The 20,635-nt window shown below is 41.4% G+C and overlaps 1 protein-coding gene across 1 annotated transcript in view; it reads right to left on the reverse strand.

Annotated features, from left to right (window-relative positions):
• LOC117413976 (uncharacterized protein KIAA1522-like) overlaps positions 1-20,635 on the reverse strand; it is a 61,727-nt gene that overhangs the window by 34,090 nt on the left and 7,002 nt on the right. The window contains exon 3 of the mRNA XM_058997371.1: positions 10,118-10,369. Within this exon, the coding sequence (XP_058853354.1) occupies positions 10,118-10,358 (241 nt within the window). The 5' untranslated portion in view covers positions 10,359-10,369. The remainder of the gene's footprint in view (positions 1-10,117; positions 10,370-20,635) is intronic.

Below are 20,635 nucleotides of genomic sequence, written 5' to 3' on the forward strand. Positions count from 1 at the left end.
AAGCCTGGAGAATGTACCCTTGAGGGGTCCTTGGCAGTGCCGATGAAGGTTTCTTTTCTTTTCTTGGCAAAAGAGTCTCTCAAATCCACCTGATAAAAGACAGGATATGAAAAATTCATCCAGATCACTCAAGGATCAAATCTGAATGGTTCTGAATCACGGAAAGAGTCTTAACAAAGCTACTATCAAATCAAAAGGAGAGCATAACCAACTGAGGCATTACAGTACATATTTGTCCTCTGAAATCACTGAGCCCATATGCATGTGACAATGAAGGATATATTTTTGTAAAACAGGAGTAGAACGTAACCAATGCTCAAAACGTGAGTATGAGGGATAATTGTTCAAATCTTAAAAGGACTTTCCCTTATAAAAGTTGACCATAGTAAAAGCATAGCTAAGTGTAATAAAGCATAGTGAAAGCATGGTAAAGCTAAGGCAAGCTTTGTAAATTAGAGCCATGCATGGTAGTAAAACATTAAAAAAACATGGCACGGTTTAACCCTTTCATGCAAGAAAGATTGAAAATAGCTACAAAAAAAAGTAATTTTGAACACATAATATATTTTTCATTGAAAATTGTTTCCATTTATTTCCCCACATAAAGCATCGTCATATGAGGTCATGCGTTTGCGTCTTCCACATTCCATATAAAGACAAGAGGTATTTTTTTGTATCCGTCCCCCTATGAGGTTGCCATGCATGGAAGGGTTAAAGCGAAATACTTGATAATCTCTTGCACAAATTCACACAGACTATAGAACGTAATAAAAGCGGAGCTGGACTGAACAGCGATGGTGATGAAACCACCTTTCAGTAATGCAAAGGGAGGGGCTACCGAGAGGCTGAGGAACGCTGGCAAGCTCTGGGCTCTGCCGAGTTCAGAATGGACTGTGCGTCACTCACCAGTGCTGTCAGAAAGCCTGTCAACATCATCAAACTTCTCAGAAATGAAAAAAGTCATTAAAAGCACGCAGAATCATCGAAGACAGGAAATAGGAATGCTGTTATCTGCCAATTGAAATGTAACAACTGAAAACGACTTCATACAATATAATACAATACAGACAGACCTGCATAGCCTACATCTAGGAACTAAAACTACTCTGTTATCTTCATGTAGTTAGCTCTGAAAGAGTTTGCTTACTACTGCAAGAATTCAGACTGCTTAAGAGCACCATTTGTTGCAAAGAAAGGGCAATTAAAGTAGAAAGCTGCATGTTTCAGGCCTCAAAAACACCTTCAAAAATCTTGAAGAACATCCCCCTTCTCCGTCCCTGCAAAGTGATCAGCTGACTTCATAAGGAACCCTGCATTGACAGGAAAATGTTTGCCTGCTGCTAACTGGAGCACGCCCTGGCCCAGCAGTGTGGATATGCAAACAAAGTACAGGGACCTCGATATCATTTAAAAATACAGCTGTGCAAAAACAGAACCCCATCAGCATATCATACTGATTTTAAACTACAGTACAAGGCACTGGCTGGACCTCCTCGCAGGGACATCTCGCAGTAATACCTCCGAACAGCGGCAGTCTGTAACTGCGCCCCAGTGAAAGCTGTTGTGCGTAACACATATTTATCTCCACATTAAGATTCAATTGTTCTGTAAACTGTCCTGTAAACGTATGATTATGCTCTGCAGCTATTTTAAACTGTATATAAAAATCTTTTCAGAATTGTCATGATAATGATAACTTACATTGTCCTTAACACATGTGCATAAAAGCTACACTGCATTTAGTAAATGTATGCATGCATTTTTTTTTCAATTGTCAGGTGGCTGCGGTGTCATTTTCACACTGCAATGACCCAAAATAATGCTCAATATTAATCCTTGGTATACCGTTTCCTATAATCATTCACAGCTTTCCCCCTTCTGTGCATGCTACCCAAGCAGAAACCAGACAAAGTGGTCAGTCTAGGTAAGTTTAGCTGCAGGGGCAAACTTGCATGCTGAAGCATGAAACTCCCCCCTATGGGGAGAGCTCCTGTGTATCGTACTGCATTCCACATCCCTGCAGACACAGCATTGCTGACACCCAAGCTCCTCAAGGTCAGCATGCAGGGGATCCACTCCAAGCCTGCTGTAACAGCGCCCCCTGAGGGAGATTAGGCACATTACTCGTAATATTCTGCATCACTTACAGTGCCAGCTGTTCACCTCCAGACATGTTCAGTCCAATCCCTGGCTTGGCTGCGCTACAAAGTGCTGCATCTACAGCCCTATGGTGGAGCTGTTTTAGTAACATACAATGAGGTTTCTGAATGCCCAGAGCTGGTAGCACTCATTGCGCCTGTATTAAAACACTGGCATTGAGTCAACAATGAATGGAATAGGTGCCGGGGGTGCTTGTTTATTTCATTAGGGTATATGGGTTTTAAACAGCCAGTGCCCAGAGCAATAAAACAATGTAAGGGCAGCAGCTGGATGTGCTTTTAATAAAGGCAAGATCTTCTTAATCTGCATGCAGAACACACACACAAAGCGCTGCTGTGATTTACTGTTGGCAGGTACACTATGTCCTCTTCCTTCTTTCCCTTTTAACACACAGCATGTGATTATCGGGGCCAATTTGTACTACAGTGGCGACACACACTGTGAAATGTTAACACAGTGTAATGCACGCAGTAATTGCCAAAGGGTATTTCAAACATGGTGGCATTTTTTAGAAGGCGTTGTCTAATTGAAGGCTGGTCAGGTGGGAAACCTGTTTGGAAAGATTATCTGATTTTGTTGGCGGTTATCCTTTTTAGTTGGAAATTTTAAAAAAATCTATGGCTCCAAATCGGAATAATGCAACAAAGCCAGCCGCTTTGGATCTCTTGGCAGTGAACATTGCTTTACAAGCACACCAGGTTACCACCAGAAAAAAAATACATGACACCGACCTCACAAGTCTTTATGCAGTCAAGATGTTACACGCTTGGTTTTCTACAAACACGTGGATAGTTTACTGTGCGTGCTTGCTTGGGCAGGTCTGGGTTTACTGAATAAACTGAGAATCATTTACAAAGCTGATTGCAAAAAGTTTTTCACTTGATGCCAGGGTCAGGGTCAGGGCTGGTAAATAATTCCTTAAAAGATCTCAGGGGTTAGACACAAACCTGAGCTTAATGCTACACCTGCCGTACAGGAACCTTGCAGCTCAGATTCACAGGAAAACCTGGAATGCTCTTTAATTTTCATAAGGGGTTACAATTGTAAAACTGTAGTATACCATGGAACAGACCAACGGGCGGGCAGACACCATCAGCACATAATGAGGACCCTAAAATCATGGTACACTGTAGCAGGGATGGAAGCAACTCCCATTGCATAGCGCCTTGATCCATTCAAGGTTTTACTATGAGTTTAATGAGACACACCCGAGCTTGTTACCTTTGCTAATCAAGCACATACTAAAACCTGGAATGGGTGAAACCGCCGTGAAATAGGAGTGTTATTTCCATCCTTGCTGTAGTATACTGTATACATTCGGTAAACTGTTGTTCTGCATTTCCCAATTCATTTCCAGTCAATGACTTTGCTGTTATAGCACGGGTGGACTGTTCTCACTCTCTGCCTGCTCGTCTTCCCCGGTAACTGTGCAGAACTGAAGGCAGTGCTTTCAAGGCATGTGGATTTAGTGATTGAGGCACAGACTGAGTGATTGCAGTATTCATTCCACAGAGCCACTTTTCACAAGAGAGAGGTTCCCCCTGGCATTCCAAACCTAGACAGATATCTCACTATCTATTATGAATTGTTCACAACCAGACCCCCCTAATGCAGCAATGGCTTATATCTGAAAGAGGAGAAGGACACTGTGAAATCGCTGATTCACTGGGAATTTATGACAGCCTGCTGCTGTTGAAATTACAGCATGCCTACAAATTCATTCACAGCTATTGTATTCTAAAATCAGGACTGGGAAATCACAAAATAACACGCAGGTTTTTACCTGCCTAATGATCTAACATCATTTTATACCGATTCACTTTCCGCAACCATATACCAATCTGACTTCTACCTTCAAGACCTCTACATCCTTTAGCATACACAACTACCCGCACATTGCTTTTACTAGACCCCAACAGTTTTAATTATGAAGCTGGAATACGTTTACGTTAATAAAACAGTCGGTGTCTCTCCAGCAGAACTCAAGTCTTTTTTCGCAGCGCTTCTCATCAGTAACACAAGCTGTGTGAGGGACAGTTATTGGTACCACTAGCCGTGCTTTCTAAAACACAAAACCAACACGTCGATTTGAATCTGCTTCGCAATACAAACAAATACCCCTGAGCTCTTTCACCGCCTGCCTGTTTCAAATTAAAAACTGCATGAACTATTTTTAAAAATTGGAACCAGAAAATTGGAACTGTTACAATGACTGTCAGCCAACAGTGCATAAACACAATTTGAAACAAGGTCATCCGACGCTAGAAGGCCATGAACAGCAAAGGCTTTCTCCCATTGTTAACTGTTTTGTGTGTACCAGTGACTAAATAAATAAAATAAGTACATTGTTTTGATAGTCTGCTTTAGAATATGTATCAGTCATTATGTAGCACCAGCAAACCTAGCAACTGTAACAGATATTTCCCAGTGTGGGAAAGTTATAACTTCATTCCCAAAACTGAGGCGCACTGACAGCAAATATGATCACACTCCCAATGTGTTCAGCAGTGAATAAAAAGACCCTCCGTTTCATACTTTGTGAACACATTTTATAGGTTGTTTTTTGGGACAGGAATAAACTGGTTCTCACTTTCGCCCAGCAGTTTGTTTTTAAGTAAGGCAGAGACAAATTGAATCCTGATCAGTATAAATCTGTGTTGATATCGTTTTGCTACCTGTATCGTCTGTAGTTAGACGTATAGTTTTAGCGAATCTCGATTCTCCCTGGAATGCAGTGTTGTTGGGGTTGATCGATATAAAAATGTACAAATCAGAAAATACAGAAAGACATATCCAAAACACAAAATGGAGTTCTTTACATGGATGGAAATAAGATTCCTATTGGTAGCAGTTTGACCCATTCCAGGTTTTACTACGAGCTTGATTAGCCACGTGCAGAGGTACCAAGCGTAGGTGTGTCTTATTAAAATCAAAACCAGGAATGGATCAAACTACTATGCAATGGGAGTCTTAATTCCACCCTGCTTTAATATTTAATCATCTTTAGATAGTACAATATTTGTTCCGTTTCATCACAAGTAGCCATGGATACATGATAAAAACATAATGTACAGATGTGATCTCTCACCACAGCTGCTTTACTTTTTTAAATGACTGGATTCTGGAATGTGTGCAAATCTCCAAGTCTTTGAAAGTACTGTCCTACATCTGAAAACTTTACCTGTGGCCCGACGCCAAAAGTACGCCCGTAATCCTTGGAGGATAAAAGCACAATGTGTACCAAGGACTTATCCTTCCTTTACTCAAACAAAAGATAACAGGAATAGTAATAAATCATCTAAAAACAATTGAAGAGCATTTCTTGCTGCTGGAGTGATAAACCCAGTTGAAGGAGAACAGTCAGATATAAAATGGAATCAAAAATTGTCCAGACTGCTGCGTTTTCTTTGCATAGCTTATAAGAAAACCCATCTGTGACAGGGATTCTTCTTTCAATCCCTTTGATTTGTATAATTAAATATAGCTCTTCCTTTTTTTATTTCACAGCTAACATTCCTTCAACAAATACGTCAGTGACACACATCCCCTCCAGCCATGGCTGCAAATACAAAAGCAGAACAACCCTGAAAATGAAATGCCTAGGACTTACACACACTGTACGCAATACAGCCATGCCTGCATGCATACCCCAGAACTGTATAATAGTAAGAGTGACAGACAGACGCACACACAATGAAGAGTTTGATAGGGTTGTTAAAATAATAAAGTGGTGCTGTAGATAAATGTAAAACTCTAGTGTGGCCGTCTCCACCCTTATAATACTTTACCATCGTATTTTTGCAGTTTTACTATGTTTTCCCTGTGGTTATACAATACATTTACCATAGTTTATTAATATGCTTGACCGTACCTCGCTATTCTTTACAATGCTAAGCCATGTTTTCAATATGCTTTATTACACTTTGCTATGCTTGTGGGAAACTTTTAGAGGCACTCTTGGTACAGTATATCCCTGTCACCGTCCAGGGGATAATAATATTTTAGCAAAGCCTGCTTGCCATACAGTTACACAAGTGCAGCCGCTAGTATGCATGCCAACTGCAAGCCACAAAACAATTGGGAAGGATGTTTCTGTTGTGCAGGAAATACAGCTCTCATATTTTCACCACAGGCTTATAAGGAAGTACATAAAACTGTGTATATTTTTAAACCCACATGAGTCACTTCACCTTACATTCAGGACTAAACTTTCCTATTAATTTGAAGAGCGATTTCTGGCATGCACTGTGGCTGAGAGAGACTAGTCTCCGACGTGGGCTATATTACAGCCCAATCTTACACAATCTGAGCAAGGGTGGACTGCACATATGGACTTATACACACACCTGGATCTATATAAATACAATGGTACAGACCAATTAATCTAGCATATTATTTATTTATTTAAAGAATAGACCCTCATATCCAACATCCTGTTTCCTTGAAGTTACAGCTGCACCTGCCTAATTCTTTTCATCTGAATGTTGGCTGCTGATGATCCCCAAATCCATTTACAATATTTGATATTAAAACTGGGTAGTGCAGATTGCTTGTAAAGCTTGGTTCGGTAGCTTGAAGCAGCTGACCTTGGACTCTATGGATCTTGACTCCAACACAGGTCAGCTTTATTTCTGACTACAGTAACCTTCATCAGATCGATTGCTGTAAAACGCCTCTAGAAATTTGAATTGCACAGTACTGCATCAGGCCAATGAGGAGACATGGGTCCGCTCCATGCAAGTTGAAACTTGGTACACTGGTGCAGGGGGCTAGCTACATTCCTGCTTGACGTTAACCACAGCTAACTGGTTGCAGGCTTCTTGTTCCCCTGCTTAACACATTTATTAGGTTCCGCATTCCTATCACGCTCTGGAGTGGCTTCTTCAACTGGAACTTCTTTAGGCAAATCTATTAATCTTTTGAGCACAGCAACTCCAATCATTGGAAGAGAAACAGACATGTTCTCTCTCAAGCTGCAGTATTTTAAGTGTGGTATCTGAGGCAAGACCACACATATACCAGGACTCAAATGAATCACCTCCAGGCTTTTCAAGTCTGTTTACATGGCATTGATGAATATCCGATTACCGCTTACATAAATTTACCAGAGATGAAATGACACTTAATTATTGTTAGAACATATTTTAAAATGTGCAAGAACGTGTCAGATTATTATTCCACTGAAATAAACTTTTTTTGTTATCTGACTTGAAGTATAAAATACAGAGTATTCCGTATAAATAAATAGCATGTGTTTATCGAAATCCACCGTTTTAAAAAAGTGTTGGAATCCACAGTTACGTCGCCAATCAATATTGTACAGCTGCCATTTTTTTTTTTTTTTTTTTTTTTCAAATCTCTGTTCCAGATCATTGGTTGGCAAGCCATTCCACAGCTCTGTTTGGGTTCAAAGTTCAAACCCAACAACACACTGTCCTTCTGAAAGAATCCAGGAAAGCACACAGAGGAATTAGATAAGAAAAGTGTCACTCAGCAGTTACTGGCTCTGATAAAAGCAACCTCCTCCAGCTTTATTCAAGGTGAGTAATCCATCACATTGTAAGAGTCATGAAGGTTCTTATTGCTGGCTACTTCAACCTGAAGCACTGGGAGGTGCTGCACCCGATAGGATACACAGCGCCCTCTGGGGACGTGGGGGTGTTACCACATCATCAGTAATGACGACGAGGGTCAGGGCTCACTGAAGGTAACGTGAATTGATATGTACTATTCTTTCTAAACTTCATGCTACCCTGTAATGATAGAATGACATGTCTTGCTTTAAATCACCAGGTGTGGCTGTTAGGATAATTAATCTAATTACAGTGAATGAGCAATGAATGTCTTCACTTACTTCAATTAGCCACACCCGTATAGTGGGGAGGTTAAGAAAACAGCATGGGAGTCTGAGGAAATGGTGCAAGATCACATTGCCACTCCAGAGCCAGCATGCCGCCTCACATGTAGGGATATTAATGTGTCAGAGTGGGATATGGAATTAATTACATCATACAAGGTTACCAAGGAAAGAAAGAAAAAAAGAAAGAAAGCTGAACAGGAATTGCAAAAACAGGGATAAACAGCAGCAGCAGCAGCAGCTCGCTTTGAATCAGGTTTTCTAATTAAAAAGTATTTATGAGAATAAGACTTAGCCATCATTCAGCCTCAATAACCCTTTGTCCCTTTCACAATCTGTACTCAGAATCATGGAGCCTGTGCACCCAGCAGTCAGAACCAGACTCAACAGCAGGTTTATTCCCAGTTCAGAGAAAACAGAGGGTGCCAAAAGAGCTCCATGCCCTAAGCTTCATGCAGGAAGGAGGGGGGGTGGGAGCCTCCTATATAAGTTTAAAGTGAACAGTAAGAGAAAGTAAAAGCATAACATGGTAAACAACGAACAACTAACAATAACAACCGAGTGTGCAAAACGATAGAGGTAATCCATGAGAACCAACAAGACAAATACACTGTCTTTACTGAGGTAACCAAACGAGCAAAATGGGCTGAATGGCCTCCTCTCGTTTGTAAACTTTCTTATGTTCTTGTGTCTAGGGAAAGTTCCCAGAACCTCACTGAAAACAGTTGACAATTGTTGTTACAATACTATTTTCCATTTTTTTTTGTAATACTTTAGTTAACACAAGAATGAGTTTTTCATTACAACATTTCCATGTGTTTTTTGGCAAACACGCATTGTGTAATAAAACAAAAAAGAAATGACTAATGCTCTGGCAATCAGCCTGTACAGTATGTGAAAGGGCATTAGCAGACACATTGTAATATGCTGTACCTTGAATTGATCTATTGACTGTCTACAGACAGGTGGTCAAGGTGTGGCATATTGTATACACCTACATGTTTTATTGTAGGCTTATCTAATATGATTATATTAACAGCGGAAGCCATGGCCAGCGATTCGTGTGCCAGTGAATGACTCATTGTAAAACGCATCCTAACTCGAGGGCAAGGCCAGAGTTTAATTTATTGTGACGTGCGGTTTGTTCAGATTTGGATTAATTTAAATTCACAAGATCTTTCCACTCTCCCTCCCAGAAGGCCCCAAGTTATGTTGAAATATGAACGTATCAAATGGATTTCAACATGATCCAACAATTCAAAAACGTAATGCAATGTAAATGAGCTCCACACACACACACACACACGTGCACACACGCACGCATGCACACGCACACGCACGATGACGGTTATTAAGCAATGTGAGTTATGAACCATTGGGTTTTACATACATCTGAAGAGCAGATTGAAATCCGAGTTTGCTGTGCTGTAACTTTTATTCCTGTTGAAATGAGCAAGCACTGGATGTGAAACCCCCGTCAAGCAGAGACAGCTTGTTTAAAATACAAACAGACACACCCAGTGACTAAAAGGAGCCAGACCGGTAAGATCTCCAGGCTGCTCTGAAGTTACTACAGAACCTGTTCCTGTTGTGGGGTGGTAGCAGAAACACATTTTTAACAGGATGCCGATAACACAAAAACCCTGGTCTTTAAAGAGTTAATACCAATCATTCCGATTTATTTATTTTTTTATCTGGGGCATCAAGACGATTTGACTTTGTTTCTCTATCACACGGGTATCGGCAGAATTGGCCTCACGTCCAGGTTTTTGATCCAACCAGGTTCTAAAAATGGCTTAATAGAACTAATTAAACTTCTATCCACCTCCTATGGGCTGGAATTGAAAATCCCTAATGACTGCAAAAAAAAAAAAAAAAAAAATCCAATTTTATTTGCATAATTGGGAGTTCTGCAAGTTTCCCACAGGTCGTTGGAAGTTTGCTCCCCCATGGATCTAAAGCCTTGCTCTAGCACAGTGATGCATGACTCACTCCAATCCATGCCCAGCCAGGTCCTAAAGGAGATCATTGACCGTGAGCAGGTTGGAATAAAGACCTGGACTGGAATTGATCTGCCGTTCCGCGGCCTCCTGTTCTTACCTTGGTTGGCCGAGTCTCCGCGCTGCTCTTTGCTCTTGGGGTGCCCTCCTTTCTTACTCCCTCCTCCGGATCCTGCGCTGCTGGTGCTGCTTCTTTTCTTCTTCTTCCCTTTCAGCCAGCTGAAGGCTCGGCTGATGGAGCCCGTCCTCCGCTTCTTGCTCACCTTGGCATCCTTGTCCACTCTGGCTAGAATGTCAGGGGCCTCCCCAAACAGCGGCCCCCCCAAATTCGTCTCCGACATTCCCAGAAATCCTTGAAGGTGCCCGGAGGAAAAAAAAAACAAACAAGCACGCTTGAGTAAACAGCAAGGAGAGAGGTGTGGGTTATTTCCACTCTTATTCCTCCCACGATCTTTATAATGTATCCATATGCAAAGAGATTCCCCTAGTGGCTTATATTAAATATGTATATACATATATATAGATTTAATATATATCTTGTCGATCTCCACAGGAATTAAATCTGTGTCTGCACCCATAAAAAAATAAAAAATAAAACAGCAGTAAATGTATCCCAGAGGCTTGCGTAAAAACAAAAAGTATAAAGTCAACTTCAAACAAACTTCTTGTGTAACAGCAGTTTGCTCCCAGCGCAATCTCTGAACAGCTCAGAGAAACAGCAGTTCAATCCGCTCCAATCTGTGCTGTGCAGCTTCCTTACAAGTTAAACGACCACCTACATACACAATCCTCTCTCACGAGCACATTGCTTTTTCTTGACACAACCTTAATAACTAAACCCAGTGTCCTTTGATCTCCACACTGTAGCATTGCTCTGCTGGTTACAGAAAGTGCAACCGATTTCCTGGAACTTTGTGCGTTAGTATCTCCCAGGCTTGACTTCTAAAGTGCCCACACAAGATCTGTTTTCTTGCCTGGTCTCTGTGTGCATCTGTGTGTACGCACTTATCCCATTGACCAGCTTGCAAACTCAGCTTCCCCAGTAAAATCCACAGTAAGAACTGGCACTTCACTCCTCATTCTTGTAAATGTAGTCATGTTTCACATTCCCTCTGCTCTCTCTCTCTCTCTCTCTCTCTCTCTCTTTCTCGAATACTCCCTCTTCACATGACACTATAAAACCCTATTTTTCCACTCCACCCTTTCTTTCTTCAGGAGCATAGCTGGCTTGTTTCGACAGTCAGTCTCCTCATTGGAAGCACATGGCTGCTGCCTTTCACTACGGTGTCCCAAATTCACTGCGAAAACAACATGAAACAAAAAAAAACAAAAAACGCCCAGGAGCTTCTCAGATCCACAAGAGACGGAGCGAGCAGGTCTGCTCCTTCTGCACCCCTTTAGGAGCAAAACAGGTAGCCAGCTAGCTAGGTTATTCCTCCAGCAAACAGTGCCCAGCCTATCTGCACAACTGCAGCAGGTAGGTACTGTGGACTGTAACCTGATCCTGACAGGGCTCACAGCAAACACGCAGAAGAGAGAAAACAAAAATCCGCCCAACCTCTTGCTGCTGCTGAACTACTAAAACACCGTCCCTCTGGCAGACTCACGCACTGCCCTGTAGCACGGCCGAGTCATACTGTGCTGTACTGCAGATAAGCTACGAATCAGGTTAACCGTTTAGGTGCTGGTGGGGGACTGTCTGCAACAGTTAATGATTAGTTTTACTAGGGAGAAAAGGACTCTGAGTGTTCATTCTTCTTTTATCACAGTATATACATAAATAAATAACGAAAGATGCTGATGACTGATATATGTTTGAAAGGAGGTATAATTGCAGTTTACTTTTCTTTCAAACAGCTGAAACGTCCCGAAATTGTTATTTTTTTTTAAAAAAAGCATTTATGTAAACCTTTTGTGCACATCCAAAAAACGACCTACCTACACACACGTTATATACGTGAATTTGCACAGAACGATATCCTGTATATGCATATATTAATGCTAATCGTCTTCCATTCACTGTTAACAGTTCTTACTTCAGGCACCGAAGAATCCTGAAGTGTTTTGCAAAGCGAGTCAGTGCAGAACCTTGCACTGCAGGAGGAAAACATGACCCCTATCGTGCTTTCAGCCACGTCCCACGTTCACAGCCGTTAACAGGTGTGGTTTTTACTGACATCTGCATTTCAGAGGGCGTTTCTTTGGGGAAGCACTGAAGAGAAAGAGGCTTATAAGTTGGTTACACAGAAAATAGATTGCAAAGTAGCGAGATCCATTCCGGTTTTACTAGGTGCCGTTGTTTAAACAAAGTTCATATAAACTCTGGAAAGGCTCAAACAGCAATGCAATGGGAGAGTTGCTTCCAGCCCTGCAAGTATAAACTGCCACTAAATTGAGTCCTGCCTGCTGTGAAAATGTCAGATTGACCTGCAGGGGCTGAACGGCGGGATTAACAGGCCACGCCCACAGGTGCTGTGAGTTTCACCCCCTGGTGAATTTACTCAAGGCTACTGCTCAATCCACAACCTCCAAAAATGAACAATAATAATAAGGAAGAACTAAATAAAACAATCCAGATACATGCTGAGAGACTGAATGGAGCTGCAGGCCTCTCGCTTGCTATACAGTAAGCAAGTTAAACACACCTGAAGACTGTCAATTACAGCAAATCAGGGGTGAGCAATGCCAATTTGTCTGTTTGCAAGACATCAGTTTAGTCATGTGACCTGACCACAGTGAGCGGAACTGTACTGCACATTGTGTTGACTTTCCCCTAGAATGCAGAGGCAATGCCAAGGCAAGCAGTTCATGATTCACAAAACTGTACGGATGTGTGTGTCAGACTATTATAGGAAAGAGTAATAGCTGTAGTCAGAGACTCTATGGGTTAGTGCAACCCAACCCACAAGCTAATAGTTGTGCAAAGTTAAACGCTTGTCGTTTCAGAACCAATAAAACTAAAACAGACCTGTTAAATCCAATTTCTTCAGTTTTATTTAGATTTTATATCCACAATACACCATGGTGACCATGCAGTAAAGCACAGAAAAGCAGGGATGGAAAGAAGACTCCCACTGCATAGCAGTTTAATCTATTCCTGGTTTTACTATGACGTTAATAAGACACACCTGAGCTTGTTACCTGTACAGTGGTTAATCAAGCTGCAAGTAAAACATGGAAGGTGTGAAACTGCTATGTAATAGGAATCTTGTTTCCATCGATGTAAATCACAGAGAACTATAGAAAAGCACAGTAAATACATGGGGAAATCAGACCATGAGAATTTACTGTGACAATTTGACAACTTTTCTTCGGCTGTTTAAAGACAGTAGAAAAAGTAGAATGGAATGGAGTTTGAGGGAGGTGGGAGCGTGGAGCATGACTAACTAGTGTCAGATACTAAAACTTTCCATGAAACTGCAAAGCTGGACCGCGGCACAGGAAACAGCATGTGTGGAGGACAGCAGCGATCGGAAAAGACTGCTAACAGAGCACCACCTGAAGAACAGGGGAATCATCCAAAACAGATGGACCTCACTGACAAAAACACCAGGAACAATGCAGCTGAAATCAGGGTGCTTGGTAAGGAGCAGGGAGTTTCTGGGTGCTGTAAATATTTCTGAGAATAGACAGGGACTACTTGAAGTCACAACCCCAAGCCTGAGAAGCAATCCACTGTTGTTTTTAGGAGTTGCACATCCTTGCTAAACCAGGATTAAGCCTGGAACGAGTAGAATAAACAGAGACCAGAGTTCAGATCGATAGAGAAGAGCGTCTGTTTCATTACAGAATGACACTGTTACACCTCTGAGCTTCCCTTTTTTACTGATCACTAAACCTGGAAGTTGGGAACCCAGATGTCCCCTTTTTATAGAACCATTTCCGCTCCCTGGTCATAGAAACATCCTTGACAAAAATACAGAATTAAGAAGAATTCACTGCCTAGTTGCATGTGTGACACCTGGATTGTTCCCAGCGTTAAATGCAGGCTAAGGACCTCTTTATTTTAAAGTCTGCTGTGCTGTATAGTGGTAGTCGTGTTTGAGAGATCATAAAACAGAAACCTATATTGTATGAAATCGTGCACACTGGCGTGTTTCGTGGTTTCATATATTGGCCAATGCACCTGTGTGCGAGGGCATTTGTGCAGACCCATTTGAAGCCATTCAGAAGGTGTCATATATAAATTCTCTCTCTCTCTCAGGGTGAAGTCAGGAGAATTGCCCCCCAGGCAACTAAAAATGAACAGTGGCAGTTTTACTCCAAGGCCTGACTTTGTAAACAACAGCAGTTGCCATAACACTCCCGCCAGTGTAAGTAAACAGAGTCTGCAAAATCCCCCCCCCCCCGAATCACGGTGGCAGCCATCACCATTGCTTTTGGCTTTTCATCCCATCAAACGGGTAATTAAATAAAAACTAAATTACTAGTAGGAAGGTTTACCAGGACTGAATGGCAGGGTTGGACCAGCCCTACACGTGCATTTCTCTGAAGACAAAAGGGACAGAGAGGAACAGAATGCACAATGAAGTGGATAAACTGCTGTGACTGTGACTAAAGCTACACTGCAGCAAAGGCCACACAGTTGGGAAAACAAAATGTGCCGAGTTTAAATGCATGACCAAACTTGAAAACTGGGCTCGTCAAAAACATGATAGATTAGAATGTTCCAGGGCTTCGAAACACACTGAATACAGTCGAAGATTCATACGGACTATGAAAACAACAACAACAACACAGTGCTTATTTCACAGATCATAAGGGCACCAGCAAACCCTCCATGAGATACTATCCTACTCTGCATTCTAGTGAGAGAATGCAGAGAAGTACTTCTGACTCCTTTCTGTACAGGTATCAAACGTGTACCCTGCCAGGTTTCATCGATACAAAACAAAGTGTACATGATTGTGTACCATAGACAATAAAGGGTTAATGGAAGCACATTTTGCATGACTTTTAATGTATCTTTAAAATAAGCTTAAACCAGTCGACAAAGCATTTGTGAACTGCCAGACTGCTGAAGGTATGGTTTTAGGCATCGCTCGATGACTTCTGTAATAGGATGGTGTGAAACTGTGTAATTAATACACATGGTGACAACAGGTGTTAACATTGCCGTTGTGTACCAGCAGAGTGTTGATAATACCACATCAAATGAAACTGAAAACCGCTTCTGTGGTAATATTTAATATCGCCATGTACTGTAAGCAGCAAGTCAAGGTAAATGCCAGTGGATAAAAAACATCACTGTCACAACAGCAACAAAGCTACAGTACATAGCATCCTTCACCCCCCCAGTGAATTCTACAAGAATTAAAAAAATTCTATATACGTGACAGCCAGGTTAAAAAGCCAGAACAATTCAAAGCAAGACTGAGGATCGAGGACAGTGGATGTTACCAGCACGATTCTCTGTACCTTCAAGAAAAATGCGTTGTACTTTATTTCAGATGTATTTCTTTAATCAGGCTAGCACCCTTGAGATATACATCCGAGTCCATTGTTAGCATGAAGTTTCGTGTAACACACCCCACTGACTGCATCATTGGTCTTATACACCAAACCCTTTTCAAATCTGTCTGAAGACACTCTTAAACTACAAGCAGGGGAGGGGTTGTTCAACATTCACTTAAAAAGAAGAAAAAATTAATAAAAACAAAAACATCCCTGTAGTGGCTGCTTAAGATGGTCAGGCAGCGGAACAGCTTCCCACGGTATCTGGGCACCAAGCCTGTACTTTAAATTAGGATCTGATCAAAACAGAAACAGACCTGGGAGGGAATGCTTCCCCCCCCCACCCCCAGCAGATGGAAATATTCTGCAAAGAGAGAGAGAAAACAATAGAATAATGATTTAGTGTTTTTAATTGCAGTTTCCCCACTACAGTATGCATCAGGTTATATTTATGTTAGTATCTCCATACCAGTCCGGGTTCAAATACTGATAAGACAAACAAATAATCACAGCACTCTGCCTGTCAGGTCTGCTGGAGATTCTAGATATCAAGTGGAAGATGGAACTCCTGCAGAGTTCTACCGGAGCACTAGAACAGAATTACTGGGAGATCGGAAACCACATTTGGTGCATTTTTTGTAACAGAATCCACAACCAATACAAACAAGTAAAAATTCCAAGAAACAACTTAGGAGCACAGGCCTAAGCAAAAACATGTCTCGGCTACACAGATGCCAAGCTTTACTTTGAACTCCTTTAAAGGTATCAAGACAGCGAGCTTTGGTTCTTACTGAAGTTTATTCCAAGACAATAGAGTTAGAGAACAGAATGACTTTTAGTTAATGTACCTGTATGTGGAAGCGGCTCTTAAACTAGTACAGTTCCAGATTTCCTTGCATGACAGTGTTTTATGAAGCAGGATTATTCCCATGCAATATGTCTGGTAGACTTGACACAGGGGTCAGCCACGGGCACTCCGAGGGTGGGAGGGGTCAAACCACAGTGCCTTCTGAAAATTCCAAACAGGGAGATTTTTTGGAGTACCCTTTTAAGGGTAAAAAAAGACTTAACTGGTGACTTAAAGGTCAGCTGAGCTGCGCATATTATATAATTATATATATAACACTCAATCATTTAAAAAACGGAAGACAATGGATCCTACCCTGCTAGACTTTGTTTCTATAGTTTTTATTCATACAGTTGCAGGGCCGGCAATCAGACTCCCATTGCATAGCCCTTTGATCCATTCCTGGTTTTACTATGAGTTTAATAAAACACACCTGAGCTTGTTACCTATACACTGATGCTAATCAAGCTCCTATTAAAACCTGGAACGGGTGAAATTGCTATGCAATAAGTCTTATTTCCAACCCTGCAGTTACCATTCAGTGATTACATGTATTCTGTGCTAGCAAAACATTTTTCTTCCACTGGAAATAAGTGGTGCATTTAGTAAAAAAAATCTGAATTATTTGTTCCATGTGGCTGCAGGGGATCTAAAGCTGAAATAAAGTTTGAATTTCCATTTCAACACATCCTTGAGAGCTGCGTTAAACAAAACAGCTGATTTTGGAGAAAACGCTTCACATTCTTTATTAGATTTTCCTATTTAAAACTGTACCATCTCAAAAAGAAGAGTCTGTGAGACTGAGACCCAGAACAGCAAGCCCTCTGTGCGAGTAAAACCTCTAATTTATTTTTCCCTTTTGTAAAAACAGAGACTTTTAAATATAGTTAGCGTTATTGTATACAGAACCCATTCTATTCAGAGAGCAGACTAATTACAGAGTGTAGCAGATGCACCAGTGAACCAACGGAGCTACAGCAACTGCATTCCAGCATGTCAGCTCCAATTAGACATGTAGAACCTTATCTACGGCCTTAACCCTTACATATCCATAGTGTCTGCATAGTCTTTCGGATCCGGAGTGAACGACGAGCAAATACCCCACCCAGTCTTCTGTAGTGGTAGCAAAAGCATTTGGGGGAGCATCACATAACACAGAACTAAAAAAAAAAAAAGTCCTGTGGCACCTAATTGTTTTAGAAACACGCAACGAAAGAGCGTCCAAATTTTCAGCAATTAAAGCGATTTCACACTCCCGAGCACAGCCCCTAGTAAAAACGTACATTGTGCTGGCCTCATTGTTATTGTTTGAATAGTGCACTGGCAGTGCTAGGTTCTGCTGAAGGAATGCTGAATTCCTCGGCTCCACAGCGCAACAGTAATAGAATGCTTGGTCAGAAGCCACAGCGCTCCACCACCTACCGAACTGCCATGGCGACAGGGCGCTATGGCAACAGCGCTCTACCCCCGAGCCTGCTTTCATGGTCCTTTCAAACCTGTTTCACTTTCTTTATTCTGTTTCTCTCTCTGCGGTGGCTATACCACAGGGGCAGCTTTTACCTGGAATGCCCTGTGCCTCACCCTGCCTTTGAGGCAGCTACAGAGTCCCTTCCCATCTCCTCACCCAACGCTGCTTTTCCAGTTCAGTCTTGTCCGGCAGCTGCACTCAGAAATGTTCCCTTATTTATATTCTTTTCAAGGTTTTCATGGTGCAGTTTGCAGTTTATGGAAAGCTAGCCCTGCCCCTCAATGCTTCTTGATGTACTGGGAACGCTCTTCTGTACAGTACAGTGTTTAGTGCTTATGTTCGGCGTCACTTCTGCATTAGTTTCCTTTTGCACAATGCCTTTTTGATATTATACTAATGAATAAGAACATGGTTAATTTTGCCACCAATTCCATGTCTGTTAAAATGCTGTATTTGTCTCAGTATTACACCTTTATGAATCACGTAAAAATTTAGAATAGAACATTTTCTAGCAAAAAAAACTATTTCAAAAGTGTATTGTAGTGTTAATCTGGTGAACGTTTTCTGCAAACCATTTCAGTAACAGCCAATAGACGGGTCAATGCAGCCACTCTGTTAAGGTAGGACAAGCCAGTTACATGGGACACCCATTATTATGACCATTACCCTTCTGCTTTACAATTTTTGTTGCAGATTAGTTGCACACAGCGCTCACAGAGCCAGACCTGGTGGCCCACGCCACCATACATTGCAGGGCATTCTAACTGCCCTAATTCTTTGGCCAGTCAGTGTATCAAATCAATGGGAGTAGAGCCCATGACCTCTGTGCATAGCGCACACCCATGCTCTTTGAAAACACCCCTGATGCCAGCTCAACATTTAACAATCCTCAGATACAAGACAGGGGGAGGGTGCTCTAGGAGTCCAGCAAACTCAAATCTGTTCCTGCTTAGGAAACAGAGCACCCCAAGCAAATTAATAACTGGAGAACAAAACCAAATAGCTCATTATTGTGATGTGTAGTCATTTGGAAAGGAAATAACAGTGAAATTAAGAACAGTCATCTGAGAAAACTATTTAAACAAAAAAAAAAAAAAAAACTAAACGAAATACCGTCAGTTAAGATTGAAAAATTATTAACAAGCCAGGGGGTAACAAACTGCCGACAACTGGCCGCATTCTGGTTAATGTTTAATAAAACGTGTAAGAAATTAAAAAGACAAGCCTGTAAAGATACAGTACAGTGAAAGTTTTGCATTCGCAGGAATTTTTTTTTTTTTTTTTAACCAAAATTACAAAAGCTTTATTCAAGCAGTTTTCATCTATCTGGGATTTTGAAAAACAATTTGTTCTCATTAGCCTGACAAGTGACAACTTTACTAAAGCAATTCTTCAAGTTCTACACACACCACCCCTCCAGTACACAGCAACAGCAATGAGCGTGCCTGTGCTGGCAAGATACCTTAAACCAATGAGGGGGGGGGGGGGGGGGGGGGGGGTACCAAGACTAGATGTCATCTGAACACAATGCTGCAGACATTAGCTGTAAAAGCACATTGCAAAGTGTCTCAAAGCGTCATAAAACAAAAGTGAAAGCACACGCATGCATGTTAAAGCACACGCATGCATGGTAAAGCACACATGGCAAACTGCTGTGCAATGGGTGTCATGTTTCCATATCTGCATACAAAAAAACAATATATTTAACTGTTTCCTTATCCCTCGTTAATGTCTATTGAGTAGGATATCAATGTATTTTTTTTTTTTAATTGTTCTCAAAAGCCGTAGTTGTTTTGGTTGAATTTGATAGCACAAGTCCCTTTGTTAAGGAGCGGCTGGCAGCTACAGTATTTGATCTCTGCCGTTAGTCGCATGCAGTGTGTTCCTGTAAGGGAGATCTCACACACACACACACACACACACACGCACACACACACACACAGCTCAATGACATTCCTCCTGGCAGAACTGTATTATACTTTAGATTTGTAAGACAGAGGAAGAGGGGGAAACAATAAACTCAAAACAAAAACATTCCAACACTTGTGCAAACTAGCAAGGAAAAGATAAATTGTACTGCAAACAGACAAATAATTATTAAAGGAGTCCTAATCAAGGATCTGATGAATCAGCACAAGGGCTCATCACAGCCCCCCTTTTTACTTTAAAAGATCTTATCCTGCTTGTATTGTATACTTCAATTTGGAATACTGTATGCTGGTATTTTAAACACGATTCTACAGATGCAGTTGCTGCTGATTCTCAGCACCTAATCACTACACATGTACAGTAGTTTGACACTTTCAAATACTGAAAATAGCTAGTCTGGACACAGTTTTTTTTCCCATTGCTTTATACAGGGAAAAATGTCATCCCCATATGAGGTTGCCATGCATGAAAGGGTTAAACTCATTACAGTGAGCTGACAACAATCTGATCACATGGCCTACAGCAAAAGTACCAGGATGCAGCAGTTTATCTGTAGCATTGTATTTAAAATATGTAACATGAATTAGCGAATTAAAAAAAAAAAAGAAGTAACGAAGCAAATTATTCTAAAGGGGATCAGTAATAGTGTCAATAAAGCGGTAAGGAAATGGATTTGAAAGCACTGGTCCACACTTAAGTCTTTCCCAAATCCTGGGCGAGTCATAGTGTCGCAATAACAGTAGGCCTATGCCCTACCCTGCTCATGAGAAGCCACTTCTATTGAGGTGTTTGTTTGCAGGCTGATTAGCTACAAAAACACACGTCCTTAATCCCTGGAATTGCAACCTTCAAGAAGCGGTTAGTTCCATCACCACACCCCGCAGAGAACAAAGACAAAAGGGAGCTTCTTTTTAAAAGAA

The sequence above is a fragment of the Acipenser ruthenus genome, chromosome 23 (genome assembly GCF_902713425.1).
Source record: "Acipenser ruthenus chromosome 23, fAciRut3.2 maternal haplotype, whole genome shotgun sequence".
Lineage (NCBI taxonomy): Eukaryota > Metazoa > Chordata > Actinopteri > Acipenseriformes > Acipenseridae > Acipenser > Acipenser ruthenus.